The sequence below is a fragment of the Triticum aestivum genome, chromosome 1A (genome assembly GCF_018294505.1).
Source record: "Triticum aestivum cultivar Chinese Spring chromosome 1A, IWGSC CS RefSeq v2.1, whole genome shotgun sequence".
Classification (NCBI taxonomy): Eukaryota; Viridiplantae; Streptophyta; class Magnoliopsida; order Poales; family Poaceae; genus Triticum; species Triticum aestivum.
In genome coordinates this window covers 571,194,167-571,211,226 of record NC_057794.1, presented here as the reverse complement: position 1 = coordinate 571,211,226, position 17,060 = coordinate 571,194,167, and the positions used below count along the sequence as shown (strand labels likewise).

The window sequence follows — 17,060 nt, the reverse complement described above, 5'->3', positions numbered from 1 at the left end:
ATGGTGGGTAATATGTTTCACTTAAACACTATTTAAAGGCTATTGATTTTTAGCATATATTAAATAAATGGCAGATCTGTTCAATTGAGATTTTTAAACCTACTAGCTAAATACCCGTGTGTTGCTACGGGATGAAACCATAATTGGCTTCATTAATTTATAGTAACACAAAGTAGATGGCAACACTTATTTCGCACATTTGTCCATCTCTCATTTATGCCACTTTGTCATAAAATATGCGCAAACTTCACATGTTTACTCATGTCACATGTCGCTTCACAATCACAAGATTTGCTAGACTCCACATTATAAACATAAAAATCTCTTCAAAATCCTTCCCAAATGATAAGTGCCACTTGTCAGGTGTGTGGCACTCTGGCCCTGACGTTTTTTGATGGCAATTCCAGTCAAGCAAGGATGGCAAATTCTAGTGACACATGGCAAGTTTCTGTCAATAATAAACTAAAGCACGAAGTGCCATGTTTGCCAACTAAAGTTATCATCCTCACGTAACTAAATTTGTCATAACAAATGTTCAGAGTTGCCATGTGTTTGTACCTGCATGTGGCGAATTAAATTTTTCATGTTGAATACTACATGCTCACAACTCCCAAATACTCCATAAGAATAATAACTGATAACATTCAGATTTATTTTTGAATAGTAGAATATTGATCAAATAAAACAAATCAAGATTGCCATGCACTCCCTCCGTCCCATAATATAAGATCCTATTACATTCAATACACATATTGTGTTTGATCGGTCATGAGAAGAATTTTATTGCAGGAAACATGGGACTAAACCCAATTGGCTACTTGACAAGCAAGAGGTGACAATAGATGCAAGCATGACACGTTGAAACTAGGGTAAGAGGGAATCGTCTTGAACTAGGGTACGGTGTATTGAGGGCATCGCCTCCACTGCATCCGGGCTACCACAACCGATCAGTTGAGGAACCTCGCCTTAAGTATATAACCGTCAATGGTGGTGACCCTATTGTAGGTGTTGTACGTGCATCCTTGTGCCGAGGCATTATTATAGTATAAATTTACTGGTTAGTGGATCGACGGACTCAAATGAATCTCTGGGATCTCTGGCCATGTTTAGTTTTAAAGTTGAGACGCCCGACATCGTATACATACAGTTCCGTAGGCCATTGTTGCCGGAAGAAAGTCATGCAGGTCCACTACCGTATGGTACGAGTACTGTACGACATAGCCGTCAGCTGTGTCACATGATTTCTGTGCTCCCCAAACAGGCACGTACATGATTTGTGTGCAACCGCATGCGCCCGTGTGTGTGTGTGTACGTCCTGGTTTTCAAATCAGAATCACGTACGCCAATTGTGATTGTCCGACATGCTGCACACTTTGGCAGTTTGCTTCTCGTGCTCAGTGTCGACAGACAGGAGGAGGACGATGATGAGAGGCTGGAGGACGCCGACAGTGACATGACAGGCTGAACGCCGAGCACGAGAATACGGCACAACAATGAGCGTGCGTGCGTGCACCTGAGGGCATGCCCAACGCACCGCAGGGACAGGTAGGCTCGGATGCCACGGTGGTGGTTCGGCTAATGCCAGGGCCGCAAAATCTAAGGCCCTGTGCGAAACTCTAAAATGGGCCTTATCTCACTAAAGAAAACACTACATGAACATAACTATAATAATGTAAAGTTCATAATATCCTGATTAATTAGGATTTAAACATGTTAGACCAGACCAAGATGAATTAGTTTTTATGTATTTTTTGGGTTAGAAAAATGGCAAACCTTAACATTTACAGAAGCTTTATATATGTTTGTATTATGGGTCAACTGTAGGTTTGCATAGATAAATAAATAGCACTCTTGCTATCAAAGTGTGTGTTTCATGGGCCTTTCTTTGTTTAAGGGAAATGACTCAAATTTTGTAGCAGCCATAATTCTTCTATAAGGAAACAATCGGTGCCTATTTCTTTTTTATCTGAACTAAGACATAATTATGCTATATGTAAACAATCACTGCTTCTCTTTTCTATCTGAACTGAGAAATAGCGCTAATCAATTATTATTTTATTTACTATCTAAGTATCATTCTTACCTAAAACTTGTGCCAAAACTGGTATTTATTTCATATGTGCCATAGATTATCCAAACCCCTCTGCTTATGTACAGTTTTTGTGGTGACAAATTGCTGGCACCATGGTGGATCTTCAGCTCCACCACTTCCTAATTTTTCTCTCCTGGACACCTCTAGGTTTCCCGGCAAGGCGATGGTGTGCGAACACTGTGCGCCTGCCTAGCTGTATTGCGGCTCGAGGATGCGGCGGAGGTGGCACATGAGCAGATGAAAGAGCAATAATTGAAACCCCAATGCCTCCACACATTCTTGCTCCCTGAAAATGGGAGTACTAGGTTCGGTGCCCGTGGCGTTCGTGCTCGTCGGCGGGACGGTGCAAGGCACAAATGTGATGTGGTTCCTTGCTGGTTGGATGGCGTTCAGGCGCAACCCCGACGCCCACTGAGTACTGCCTCGGCTACAACCTCCCTTGGTGAGCTCCATCTTCCTCCTGCTCCTCTGCTTTGGCTACTGTATGGGACATGGCCAGGGCTATGATGATCAGATATGGATGATATAGGCATGCTCTCAAGGGACCTAGGTTGCAATTTTGCTCATTTGTGCCTTTCATTTAGGGATTTCCCCCCTATGGTGCACATTGTTGTTGCTGTTGTATGATGCATTTGTGGCTTAGGACAACGAGTGATCGATTCTACTTCCTTTGTTGTTGTTGCTTCATACGGCGAAGCAGGGGATCTGGATCAGGGGTCGTAATGGTTCTTGTGACGACATGTCTAGCGCTTGCGCTCCCTGCACTCTTGCTTCTACTTGCAAGTAAGCTTCTCTTGCTCTTCTACCACTCCCCCCTCCTCTTCTGTGAGGATCTCTGGTTGGATTTGGGTAACAAGAGCCCAGGAGATGAATCCTATTTGAAGATGAACTGTGTATGCTAGCTTGATTTAGTTTATGTGAGTAGATATTTATATATGAAATTATGAACCATGTATGCTCGCTTGATGGCGATACACAGTAATTTAACCATTGACTTTAGATTGGGAGTAACCAGTAAAAGGATTATATTTGTGAAAAGTGTATTCTTCACAAGCCATGTAAGAAACCCAAAGGGATACATGTGTAGTTAATATCATCTTAACGTTTAGTGGCTGAATTATAATTAGTTGCCATCATACTTAACATTCTCATTTGCCCAAAGGTATTGTATTATAGGTTTTCAAATTGGTTTTAGTATAAGATTGGCATTTATTACTGTACACTACATTGCAAAATACTCACTGCGTATGCGCTTTTTTGTTAGTTTTCTGTTTTTGTTTTTGTTTTGGGCCAGGAGACCTAGAAAGGTCCTTCCTGGCGTGAGGTGTTCGGGCTGCAGGGTGATTCCTATAGAACAAAATTGTTTGTTCGGGAAAAGCTCGACACCGGACCTTTCGTTCGGTCTGGGAAGCTCTCAGACTGAAAGTCAGGTGGATACCAGCGTCCTTTGAATTCCTAGAGCCATTTACCATCGAAGGATGTATCGCATAACACAATCATTGCCACTGTGCTTTTCTATACTTCTGTCCGGAGCATTGGGATATGTATTTTGTACTATCTGGCTACTCTCTAATGAATTACTCAAGCCTCTGGTCTCTATCTATACACATGACTTGATCTAATTATTATGGAAGACCTGTGGGGCATGTTGTTTTCTATATAAATGACTTGCTCTAATTCTTATCTATCAAACTGCGTGACTTTTGGCCTATTCCTTTCTGCAAAATTTGATATGTCGAGATGTGAGCTACAATACTATTTTGGATCTTGCGCTTGGGCCGGGCAATGCATATCAAGGGATACATGTGTGGCTAAATCATGCTTCAGTGTATTCTTCATGAGCGAAGCAAGAAACCCAAGGGACACATGTGTACTTAATATCATTTTAAGGTTTAGTGGTTGAATTATAATTAGTTGCCATCATACTTAATATTCTCATTTGCCCAATATGGTATGTAAGGATGTTTCTTAGTAGTATGTGTTTGAATGCGTGAGCTGTTGAATCAGTGATGTAAAGCTGCACCATGTGTACTTTTCGTGTATTCAGTGATGTAAAGCTGCACTGTTGTTTTTTTGACAGGATAAGTTCAAGACAAGTCTGACCTAATAACTACTATCGCCTTCTACCCAATGTCGAGCCTTCAACGGGGACATCGGAGGGGACACCATCGCACGAAAGGTTGGTGCCTCAAGCCACACTTATTTCCTGTGATTCTTTTCTCTTGCCACCGAGTTCGATTCCTCTGATTGCATGCAGCCCAGGCAAAAGTTGAGCCCGCCATGAACGCCGATGAGATTCTCGACCAAGGTTCACCTGGCTTTGCGTCCTCCAATAACAAGATGCATGCACCTATCAAGGTTAGCTGGAAGTTATCAACTTACTTTGTAAAAGGCTTCGGATTTTTAAATTTTGTAGGAACCCCTTTTGAACAGAACTTTTTAGATAGTCACTTCCAAGACCAAAAGAAAACATGTTGACAGATGAACCCGCTTGTGTAGAATGCTTTGAGGATATTCATACAAAATCGTTTGTTAGTGTGCTTGCTTGACTGGGTTAATAAAAAGAAGCATGCAACAGTAAAGGAAAGAAGCTATTGCCCATGTACAGATCAAGTGATTTTAGTCTGTCTTTCTGGAGAAGCCTAAACTGAAAATAACTAGCTTTAAGTACTTTTCATTCATATGCATTCCCTACTCAGGGAATAAATGTCTTGCGTATGTGTGTGTACTGAAATTGTAACTCACTATAGTAATTCGTAATTTGTTCCATTTTTGTTCATCTAATGATTTTCTTGTTATTTCCTTTTGAATGCTTAGCCATGATGTGTCTCACTCGTGTGGAACTCAAGATTTGATAGTAGCACATAACTCATGATTTGACAAACAGTTAAATTCCTATATTTTAGTATATCTTGTTATCTTTCTTATTTCTGTTCCTGAACTAAACTTCGCCCTTTTCTACAAAATTATAAGAGAAATGGTGGTTTGGACAAATGATTATGGTTGCTTATTTATTTTCTTGGTGTTAGATTACTAATGTAGAGAAATATAATTATATGATTTTACCATTATTATCATATGAGGAAGTGATAAGTTCAGAAAATGACAATAGTTTAAAAGAAGTATTATGGTGTAGTGCAGTAATAATTTTAATTTAAAATTGCAGACCTTGCATCATATTTTTGTTGTGTATGTGGGCAGTGTGTTCAAGTTGATCTGGAACAATTTGAAGTGTTTCCTCGACACAAAATCTTTAGCCAAGGTTTTCTTAAGCACCTGTATAGAAGTTTAAAATTGTAATTGTTTCAGGTTCTTCGCCACATTATGTATGCTTTGTTATTTTTTTTAATAATTGGACCTATTTGCTATGTGGAACATGTAGCATTTACTTGATCATAATATAATTCAATATTTGACCACGGTCTTTTGGCTCTTGCTTTCAACATATGCAGTATCGGTTAGTCATTTTCTTGACACAACACTTTAGGCAACGGCTCAGACTTCTTGAGCCATTCTCTGTTTATTGTCGATACATCTTTCAAAATAAACGAACAATGTTTCCTCCATGTATGAATGACACAATGACTTTGAATTTTTTTCCAGTCAATTGATCATCCTAAGCCTCATCCTGTATTCAATACATTTATGTTCCATTGCTAACTAACGTTCGTTTGTGATGTCTTTCTTGGGATGGAAATGTTCCTCGGAACCATGACGAACATCAAAGGAGGAACAACCTTTTTCTTTTATTTTCTGTTGCCTCTACTATATTGTTGCTGCCACAAAGATTTACCTGGACATGGAGCCATCATGATGTGTTTAAAAATGATTACATTATCCTTTTCTAACCTGATGGTGTTAGAAACATCTTAGCATTCGAGCAGGTTTAATTCATTGTTTATTAATTCCTATTATGTAAAAAAATCATTGATCATTGCTTGACATAATTTTTTTTATATGCAATCATGTGCATGGGCGAAGAACCTGGATGTTATTTACAAGTTTTGGATCATGGATGATTGTTTTGAATGGAAAAATATCAGATAAATTTGTGTGAGCTAAATGATAATTTTTGCAACACCCAGAACTATACGTTGCCTTATAGTTTCATGATGATGTTGAACTTAACGGTGCTTCGCTCCAATTACATGTGAATGTTTCCTCTTCTTTTTATTTTGTTATATCCTATTTGAATATGTATGCTATACTTAATTTCCTTCTAAATTGAGCATTCACTACTTGGCCATAGCGTTAGTGACCGGCACCCTTGCGCCTTGGCGCGTTTCCGATCTAGTAAGTATATAACGGCCAATGGTGGTGACCCTGTTGTAAGTGTTGTACGTGCACCCTTGTGCCGAGGCATTAGGCTAACTCCAGCGCATGATCCCAAACGGACGTCCGTTTTGCCTGGATTCTATCCGTTTGGGTAGGGTAATGAGGTCGTGTCCGGGCCTGTTTTGGGATGCGGTGGCCGTGCGCCCAGCACGCGGACTTATTCTTTGGCCCCATCTTGTCCGCCACGGCCAAAAATGCCTATATATTCATATTTCAATGTTTAAAACAAGTTTGCATGTCCAAATATTAATTGTCTGAAAATAAAAATAGTTTTACAACCCAATCAAAATTGTCTCTAATAAAAATAGTTTTACAACCAAATCGAAATTGTCTTGAATGAATATAATGAATCAATACATCTATTGGTTGCCAATGTGAGTCCACACGTGCTCAATCATGTCATTTTCAAAATCTAAATGAGTGTGCTAATCATGAATTTCACTATGAAATTGGACAAACTGTTCAAACATGGCCGGTTCCTGGGCGTCTGTACCGAGGGCTGCCACTACCCTACAAGAGGAGCAAAAATGCTATATCATCAGTGAGCCACGACCACCTTGGTCGCAACGTATCCAACTGAATGTCAATAGTTCAGAGGGGAAATATTTGTTGACTGACTCTATACCAAGGTTTCAAATGGCAGATTACTTTGGCTTAGGCACCATTACAAGTCTGACCTCAGCTGCAGCCAACAGTTCCAGCATCTACATGTTTGCACAGAGAACTCCTCAGGAGAAGGACAAGGAATCAGTGGTCTGTTTCACTAAAGGTTGGGTATATGCAGCCTATAAGGATCAGAACTACATGCAGTCATAGTACACCCGAAATTTTTCCTATTGGTGGTGCAGATCATGCACATGAGCCATTATCTAAGTTGGAGTGTGGTGGTGCTTCTAGCTTCATCTGCACTGAAGGGCTGCCATTATACATCTGCAGTACATGTGCTTGGGCTCCAGCGCTGAACTTGTTAGTTGAAGTTCAACTTTGAGAGGAAGATGGCAAAGTCAGCAACAATACACTCGTTGAGCATTCCTGGGCATGATCGTTGTTTGATACAAATTTGTCTTGCAACTTTGGGGCCAATAGGGCAAGTTGCGGAAGGAGGGTCGTTTAATTGTGGCGTCACATTCCTGGAATATTGCTGAATAGAGTTTGTCGCTGGGGACATGACTATGCTGTTCTCAGCTACTGCTGATAGGTGCTTGTCCCAGTTACAACCACCAACAAGTTATATACGGTGCCAAATGAGATGCTGCAGGTTCATCAAGTTGTACATGTCGTCTTTTCCATAGGTAAAATTCTGGTATTCATTGCTAAAGACTCATGGGGGCTGTTGAAGATTCATGCTAGCGAGGGCGGCACATTAAAGACCGTCATCGATCAGATCATCCGGGCTTGGGATCACGACTGGAACGTCACGGCGGCAGCTTCCTCTTCCCACCTCGGCTCTCATCCTCTTCCTTGTTCTTGCTATCTTCTCCTTTAGCACACTTGTGCTTGTAATCAGCCACTCAATCCTACATCTCGTGTGAGTAGAGTACTGGATCCCTAACATAGATGGACACATCAACCACCAAATTATCTCGGTTCATGCTCCCAAACGAACGATTTCATAGCATGGAGGCCAAACAGGACAAGTAGCTAAGCTTCTGGCGTGATAAACCACAGGTTTCTAGAAGGCAAACGTTGTTTATCACATAATAATTCAACATCTTCGGGGCAAACGTCCACAAACAGTCTTGCCATCTTAGGAACAACCCTTGGTCATGTCAGGGTCTTTGAAAAGCAGCATGTAGCATATATATACACACACAGCACCGGTCAAATTCGGAGTAAAAAAGCTAAGCTCTCTCCCGGCGCAAGTGTTCGCCTCCGCGGTGGGGCGCTCGCTCGACCACCCTTTCAGGCCGCCTTGGCGAATCCGACACGCAGCTTGCCGTAGTCGAAGACGGTGTGGTAGGGGCCCATGAAAACGTCTCCCAGGATCCTGCAGTTGAGAGATGTATGTATCAGCGCCAGAAGCAGAAGTCAAGCGTCAACAAGGTAAATGGAGAACTTGTTTATAGCATGCCGGGGATTTCATCAGGTGTAACATAACTGGTATGCCCTTGAACAAGACAGCAGAGAGTGTAGATAGATTTACCAGAGAGGACCGCGAGGAGGCGGGATGTCCATGGCTGTGAATCCACTGATGCACTGGGCAGCAGCTCCTTCGCCAACCTTCAGGATATACTGCACGATCGAAGAGAACAAAATTCAGCCACAAGGCTAAAGGCTAAGGCAAGTAGGCTTAATTTGGAGTAGAAGAGTTAGAAACAAAGAAAACAACATGGGGGTCAATCTGGTTGCACAGAAGGAAACAAATAGGAGAGGAAAATGAACAAGAGGTCACACCTCTTCTGGTTTCAGCGCAAACTTCTTGCCACTAATGGTGAACTCAATGTCAGGCATGGATCCAAGGCTGGCACAGTCCACAGCTGATTCTCCCATGGGGCTTGGCAGACGGTTGCACAGCTGCAAAATTTATACACATGAGCAGAGTGCCACCACATCAGTATAGAACGAACTTCACCAAAGGAGGTCACTAAGCTCACCTGGTTAACGTAATCTAGTATGAGATCCTGGGTCTTGTTCTGTGCAAGTTGGTTCTGCATCCACACAACAGCCATCTCACAGGCACTGCACATGGGATCGGTATGGAGGCCATTCGATTTCACAGGCTCATCATCGACCACGCTCCGAATTCCAGCACTGTTCACACAGATAAACAAGGGGAAAATGAGCCACGAAAGGAAGAAGACAAATGCGAGCCGCGATAACAGCATAATGAAAGAATGCCTTGGGACTGTTCCACTTATTCAGTCAACTGTAACAAACTCGGTCGCAGTAGTTAATCAATACTTGTATTTAGTAACAATTAACATCACAACTAGCTAATAGTCAAATAGTAGATACTCTGTTTTGTAAATTCAGAAATGGAATTTGCAGTTCTCACCTAACACCACGAGTCCCATCAAAGGTGCACAGACCAACCTGGGAGCAGACCTTTTTGGGCTGTGTCTGTAACATGAAACCAGAGCAGGTTTAGTCCTCTCCTTTAAGAGATAATATAATTCACCAAACAGCTACCAAAATAGTAAACAGGCGGTATGGGAACATACAAACCTCTGCTAGCAACAGGTCGAGGATCTGTTGTCCATACTGAGAAACAATTGTTTTGCACTCTTGGCTGACTACCCCAGCCGCACCAATCTTCTCGTTAATTTCAGTAATGATGGCCTACATTGGTGAATAGGAACGTGTCAACATGGAGCAAAGAAGAGAGAACCAGTGATAAACAGTGTGATCCAGATTGAATCTTGCATAAGATTAACAATAAACCATCCTAGTGTAAGCTTTACTTCTTAAAATTAAGCTTGGAATCTAAAAGATTTCTGAAATTGACCCTTCCCATGTATGTAAGCTTAAGTTTGTACAATGATACTAATGGAATCAAGCAAAATGTTCTTCCGATATTGTGATTTGTAAGTAAAAGGTGCAGGTGCTATATCATCACATTTCTTAAGCACATAGCCTGTGTCTAGCCTACAAATCTGGAAGATCGTACAAAAATAGTGTGAATTTGATCATTACTAAGATAATTTCCCCGAAATAATAAATCAATTAGATAAAAATGTTGCAATATTTAGTAGATAATGCCATACATAACAGCGATTTCAACTGAAAAAGTGGATGTCACTCGCCACTCTGAAGATAAACAATTATATGAAGATCACAACATACCGTGGGACCAGCAAGCAATGAAGTTCCAGAATCAGCAATTGCAGCACAACCGCCAGCACAGAATCCTGATAACCACAGGTGTGAACACGCATAAGATAATTCAGATTTAAACACATTAAGATTTTAACATGAAGATAACCATTCCGTACCTGTGGACTTCCCTCCAACCAGGACATCACCCATGTCAAACTGCAGCAAGTAAGTGTGCATTCATAAGCTAGAGGATAAAATATTATTCAAATTACACAAGAACAAGACTAACCTGCCAATATCCCTTCTGGGTGACTGGGACATATGTGTGTTCACCCACGTAGTGTTTAGGATCCATTCCTCCAAAAATAATTTCACCACCCTCTCCTTCATCATCAGCATGTCGGTTCAACCAGAACGAGAAAACAGGATCACTGATGAGACCTTGCTCTACCATATTATACCTGCAATGTTTATGTATCATTAGGGATCATGAATATGCTACAATCCAAAGAGTGTGCAAGGCTAATCGTGACATGTATGAGAGAAACAGAACAAGTAAATGCATGAACCAAACTGTAGGACAGTTCCACATACATGAAGTCATGAACGTAAATACTTAAGTATATACAGTATTTGTTTTGTTAGAAGCAAAGCTACCATGACCGATGCAGCAAACATGAACACACAACAAGAAGTCCAGCAGAGTATCATTTAAACTGCGACAACTAAATAAAGGGAGGTTACTGATTTCCTCATCAGGTCAATATTTAGGATACTGACAATTATATATGCTATGTTCTGCACATAGGAACTACTAAAAGCCAATGTCCTTGCAGCTACCAGTGAAAGAATTGTAATAGCACTGCATGGCCGAAAGCACTATATGCAAAGTAACATATTATTCTTACAGCAATAAAGCAATTGAACTATGCAGAAGAGATGAATAAAGACAATCCTAATGGCCAGATTGTCTTACCACACAGGTACTGCTTTGCCAACAGATATTTCCTTAAACCCAAGCCCAAGAATACCATCAAACTTTGCAACCAAGAAAGTAACACCTGGCTCCTTTGTAGCTTCAATGAATTCCTAATATGGTAACCAAATAAGATATTAACAAGAAAAAACATTAATGTGATGCATACAATCAGAGATAATCAACAAATCAACTCAGAAATATAAAGAGACACAAACCTGATCTTTCACAACTAGATCACCCACTGTAACACTATCCTCACTGAAATATCCAGCAATTGAACCAGTGCCGTACTGAATGGCAGCAGGCTTTCCTGGTGACATAACAAGAGAAAACAACATTATCAAAAGCGAACGGCTACCAAATAGAGAGATGAATTAATCAGAGCAAACAAAAAGGAAACCAATGAAAATGTGGAGAATCATCAGTATGACTCTGCCAAAACATAAAAAGGCTATAGCAAGGACTGGACATTATCATTTCCTGTATAATAGTATGTGACTAGAGTTGCAACTTGCAAATGCTATTTAATAGGCTCAACAAAGACAGCTACTGTTACAACTTACGACACCTCCATAACTATGTCTGACTACAGCAATGGGCACTACTTCAACATCAGTCATTTTGCAGCATCCTTTTCAAGGATGTTGCACCTAAAGTGAACTGACCATCTGCTTCACATTCAACCATGAATGGTTTACAGTAGTTCATCAGTACACATCTGACTTCACAGAAAATATTTTTACAAAGCAATCTCAGCTCATAACTGTTCAATTTCGGCTTAACAGACAGGAATTTCTCCAGACTACCTGGAACCAGGCACTACCTGTATAAGCTAAGACACTACCTGGTAGCTGGAACTTGACATATGGGATAAGCTAAGACACTACCTGGAACTAGGCAGATTTAAAATCAAGTGCAAGAATGACTGCAGCACATACAAATAGCATGCTACGGTTGGTGGGTGGTGGGGGAAATGCATGTGAAGTGCACAAATCACAGAGGGATGTTACAATACACACTATCTTTAGCAGCAAGTAAATAGACAGGAATAGAACATGTCAACTGTAAAGCACAACCACTAGCATGGTGGTGAGAGAAGTTTCCAGACGCTAACCATTCTTCTTGTAGGTGCTGGACGCACCCGCCTTGTATCGTGCGTGGAGGTAGCACGCAATCTGCACCAACAAAGCACCAAACCAAAAGTCAAATCCCCTGCATCACGGACAACCAAATCCTCCTAATCCTAAAATAAAAGTAAAAACGGCGTCAGCACCACCGAGGAGGAGGCAGGACGCACCGAGAAGTAGCACTTGGCGGAGGGCACCCAGAGGTTGGAGCTGCCGGTGTCGAAGATGACGGTGAACTTCTGCGGCGGCGTGCCGACGCCGATCTCCCCGAAGTACTGGGCGTTCATGTAGTTCTTGAGGGACACGATGTCGCCCTCCTCCTCGGAGCGGAGGGTGTTGGCGCCGCCGATGAGGTGGTGCTGCCCCTCCTCGCGGCCGGAGAGGCTCGCGGCGACGCGGCTGTTCCGGTCGATGTGGCGCTTCTTCAGCGCGATCCGCACCAGGCCCTCCGCCTCCGACGCCGGGAGGAGGGCCTGCAGCAGCACCGCCGCTAGGAGCAGCACGGCGAGTCCGCGGGTTCCCATGGTCGCGATCTGCAGCAAATCGGAGGGGTTAATCGAACCGTAAGAGGAAGCGAGACTGGGTAAATCCTAGTGGGGAAAGTAGCAGAGCACGCTCCTAAACTACTAGTTGACTGACAGTAGTACCGCAACCAAATCCCACAAAAAACGCAGCCGAGTGGGAATTTAGGCGCGGAAATCCCACAGAAACCTACTAGCAAGGGCCGAATCGAGGGTTCAGAGCGACTGAAACGGGAACCAACGAAATCGGAAAAATTCCAGAGAAATCGGAGGCAGATAACGCCGCGGAGCACGCGAGAGGCAGCCTGGAATCGACCGACGCCAAAAACGCGAGCCGGACAAGCAGAAACGAAATCTAACCGCCGACGCCGAGCACAATCCAGACCAAAACCGGCGCTCAAAAGAGACAAAATAAATCGGCGAAAAGGCCAGATCGAGTCCTCGAACTCACACCCGGGAAGGGAGCAGATCCACACCAAAAACCCAGTGACCCGCACACGAGAATCACCACCTCCCGCACTCTAACGCGCGCTAGAAAGCAGTCAGTCGAGCGGAGTCCACGAGAAGCGCACCGCTAGCAGGGAGAGGGGGAGGGGGGAGCTCACCAGAAACCGGAGGAGGATGAAGGAGAGAGAGGAGAGCGGAGCCGAGCCAAGTGACGTGTGCCGCACCACGGACCCGATGCGAGTTGTTTATATAAAGCGGTTCGGGCCTCGGGCCCGTTGGATGGTGGTCGGTGCCGAGCGAGCCGTCGGATGAGAGGATAGGGACGCGAAATCGAAACTGCTAGCTTTACCCCGCGAAGTGGTGCGTGCGTGAAGGAGGAGAGCACCGAGGATGGGGGAAGCTGGTTGCGGGTGATCAATGAATTCTCTCTGAATTTGACAGGGACGGCAACGGCGAAGGAATTCGCCTGCTGGTGGGTTGCTTTGCGTGGAAGCAAGTAATTTGGTTCCATAATAGGAGTATCCGTGCAAGGACATCGCATTCGGCCTGGCCATGGGATGCTAAATTTGTAGTAATCAAAATTACTAGTAGGAGTGAGTACAGTACACTGCTGTTGGAAGTTGCATCTACTTATATTTATTGGTTTGCTTGTCTCCAATGTTCACCTGGGCCCAGTGGCGGAGCTACTCTCAAAAGTATGAGCGGGCTAGTCTGAAGACAAGTTCAATATTTTTATTTTTGATAATTATGAGCCACATTTACTCTTAGCCCAGCCAATTGCATAAAAACTTGGGCGGGCCATGGCCCTTTTTGCTACAACGTAGCCCCGCCGGTGATGACGGTCAAAACCATGCAGTAATTCTCTCCCGTTAAAAAAATACTACCATATGGCGCCACAAAGCCCTTCCCTCATGTTTCCTAGTTGGTTTCGACGCCGACGAGTGAGGGCGGCATGCATATCGTGCGTATTAGTGTAAAGTCTTGGCCTAGTTTGTTAGGTTTTCTTTCATGTCCTTGTGCCATTTGCCCCGGCGGTGATGCAACGAGGAAGAAGCATATTCGATCTCGTCCCATATCGTGGTAGAGTTGCTTCTGTGACCGGCGGGTGCGCGAGGGTTGGTTTCGCAAAATACTATCTATGCACCGACAAGATCATGCGACAAACACTTTTTGGCATCAACACCGAAGGGACTACCCTTAACGCCTTCATCTATTTCTCTAGGTTGACCTCTTGATGTTCTAGATTGTCACCGTTGGCGTCTTCTCATGACATATAATTACTTGTTGGCCCTAGTAGTTACGACAATTTCGTAACCCTGCCGTTTTAAAATAAAGGTGTGGCATCAAGTTAGGCTCATGGCGCGCCATCGACTTGCACGAATCGAAGATGGCGATGAGACTCTTCGACCCGTTTGCAATCTGTAGAGATACAGCCGGATGTATGCATTTTCTAAAAAAAAGAGATTTTTTTTAGCCGGGCGCCACCCCTTTCCATTACTCATCATAACGGAAATACAAAGTTCAAGTCACCACACAATCTCCTAGATCCACTCAAACAGATGCAAAGACCCTACCAACAAACATAAGGGAACCGGAAAGGGAGCGCGAGCTCAAAGCACCACTGGGAAAACCACCACGAGCACCCGTCATCGGGCAGCCCGTTGTGGGGCGAAAACCCAGTGACACCCAACTCCACCCTCAGACCACACGCAACAAAAGAACCAACAGTATCAACCCCGAGGACACAAGTGAAAGAACATGCGGTGCCCCCATGTTTGGTTTTGGTAATTGATGACAATCTCTATGGACTAATGGTTGCCTTGAGTTATATTTGAAAGTTTTGTCCATAGGCTTTTCTTGGAGTACATGTGTTGGTTTCGAGGAGAGTTTGTGTCGACCAAGGTGCTATTCAAGGAATTACCTAAAGATTGGTCTTGTGAGAGGTCGGTCAAGACTAAGTTAAAGAGTGAATCAAGTTGATCAACCCACAAAGCGTAGAAGATGTACCGAGAGGGATCAAGTGATCCCATGGTATGGTAAGCATTGTCAATTACGCTTTGTGTACTAACCCATGGTCTTTGTGAGGGTTCTTTGTGGGGTAAGGTTGCGGTGTGCAAGTTCAAGTGAAGCATCACGAAGAAATCAAATGCTTGAAGCTTGCCGTCCTTTATGGTGACAATGGACTTGTGAAGATATGCGGAAGAAAGGCTCACCCATAGTGGAGTATGGGGGAGCAATCAACTAGTCTTCATCGAGCCAACACAATCAAGAAAGGTGGTCCAACTTGAGGAAGTCAAGACCGTCATCATCTAGCTCAAGTGGACCATGTGCAAGGCAAAGGTTTGCCCTTGATAGGTTTTCTATTTTACCGGTCTCATGATGGTAGTTGGGAGACCGGGTTATAGGATCGATTGCCGTACTATCAAGGGGGGCTCTCGATGAGTAGCTTGATCGTGTCGTTCGTAGAGAGCTCAAACCATTGCATCCTTGCATCATCTTTCTTGGTTCTTGTTTGGTTCTCTTTGTGAGTCTTAGAGCTTACCGTCATCTTGTTGACAAGCTTGAGTTCATTGAAAACGGAGTTCCCTTGCATCTTCTATGATGTTTACGATATTGGAGGTTTTGTCGGTTCTTCTCGGTTGGAGGTTTCACTCCTTTTTTTGTTAGGCATACCTCCCCTGCCTCTTCTTACTATAACCAGTCGCTGTTTTGATGCTACTCGTCGTCTTATTTCCAACAAGCTTGAGTTTGCTCAATTCGGAGTTCATATGCAGAAGTTATGGCAGTTCTGATTTTCTTGAGTGTGGTTTTTGTCAGGGTCCCAGCGGTAGTACCGTGGTACCCAGCGGTAGTACCACTGAGGAGTCACAAGCGGCAGTACCGCTCCGCAGCGGTAGTACCGACGGTGACTCCGCAGCAGTACTACCGTTGGCTTACCAGGTCCCTACCGCGTCGATTCGAGGGGTCTTTTTCTGTGTCGGATTGTGCGGTACCTCGCTGCGGCAGTAGTGCGGCAGTACCGCTCCTTAGCGGCAGTACCGCCCTTCCTCCGCGGTAGTACCGCCCGATTCCCTCTTTCCCTTTACCCTTCGTTCTGTGCGGCAGTACCGCCGAAGGGTGCGGTAGTACCGCCTAACCCAGCAGTAGTACCGCTGTCTCCTATGGTACTACCGCCCCAAGGTTCATGTTTTGTTGCTCCTTTTCCCTGTTTCTTCCGCCTGAGCGGTAGTACCGCTCGTGTGCGGGCTGAGCACATAACGGTTGGATTTTCCCCCTCCTATAAAAGGGGGTCTTCTTCCCCATTGAACCTTATCCTTTGAGCTCGTGTTCTTCCCCCATTGTTGACCTTCTTCAAGCTTGCTATCTCTCAACCCCTCCATGAATTCATGCTCATTTTTGGAGGAAAAGAGAGAGGAGATCTAGATCCACATTTCCACCAATCACTTTCTCCTCTATGTGAGGGGAACCCCTTGGATCTAGATCTTGGAATTCTTGGTGTTCTCCTTCTTGTTCTTCCTCTCTTTTTCCTCCATAGTTTTGTTGCTTTGGTGGGATTTGAGAGTGAGGGACTTGGGCACTCCGTGTGCCCTTGCTATTGCGTTTGGTGCATCGGTTTGAGTTCTCCACGTGATACGTGGAAGTTACAAGTTGAGAAGCTTATTACTCTTGGGTGCTTGGTACCTTTGAGCTTGTTCCTCTTGGGTGCTTGGGCGCCCTAGACGGTTGTTGGTGTTCGGAGCTCAATCATTATGGTGCAAAGCTCCGGGCAAGCGTCGGGTCTCCAATTAGGTTGTGGAGATCGC

General features: G+C 43.8%; 1 protein-coding gene and 1 long non-coding RNA gene across 4 annotated transcripts; one reads left to right on the top strand and one right to left on the bottom strand.

Annotated features, from left to right (window-relative positions):
• The first annotated feature begins 2,729 nt into the window (after positions 1 to 2,729).
• On the top strand, positions 2,730 to 6,100 carry LOC123068737 (uncharacterized). Its single transcript, XR_006431973.1, has 3 exons — positions 2,730 to 2,875; positions 4,173 to 4,271; positions 4,350 to 6,100. It is a non-coding gene; the product is annotated as an uncharacterized lncRNA (long non-coding RNA).
• Positions 6,101 to 8,096: 1,996 nt separating this feature from the next.
• LOC778397 (phytepsin) lies at positions 8,097 to 13,670 on the bottom strand. 3 transcript variants are annotated; one of them, XM_044491342.1, is made up of 14 exons: positions 13,416 to 13,670; positions 12,460 to 12,822; positions 12,277 to 12,337; positions 11,378 to 11,472; positions 11,160 to 11,272; positions 10,473 to 10,644; positions 10,360 to 10,399; positions 10,211 to 10,275; positions 9,593 to 9,706; positions 9,423 to 9,487; positions 9,022 to 9,178; positions 8,822 to 8,941; positions 8,571 to 8,659; positions 8,097 to 8,414 (listed from the first exon to the last, which is right to left on the bottom strand). In XM_044491342.1, exons 2-14 carry the CDS (start codon positions 12,811 to 12,813, stop codon positions 8,330 to 8,332), a joined length of 1,530 nt encoding a protein of 509 aa, XP_044347277.1. In that variant the 5' UTR covers positions 12,814 to 12,822; positions 13,416 to 13,670; the 3' UTR covers positions 8,097 to 8,329. The 3 variants fall into 3 exon arrangements, with proteins under 3 accessions (XP_044347277.1, XP_044347284.1, XP_044347290.1); XM_044491349.1 differs by lacking the exon at positions 13,416 to 13,670 and adding an exon at positions 13,262 to 13,280; XM_044491355.1 differs by lacking the exon at positions 8,097 to 8,414 and having other exon boundaries at positions 8,567 to 8,659.
• Positions 13,671 to 17,060: the final 3,390 nt, after the last annotated feature.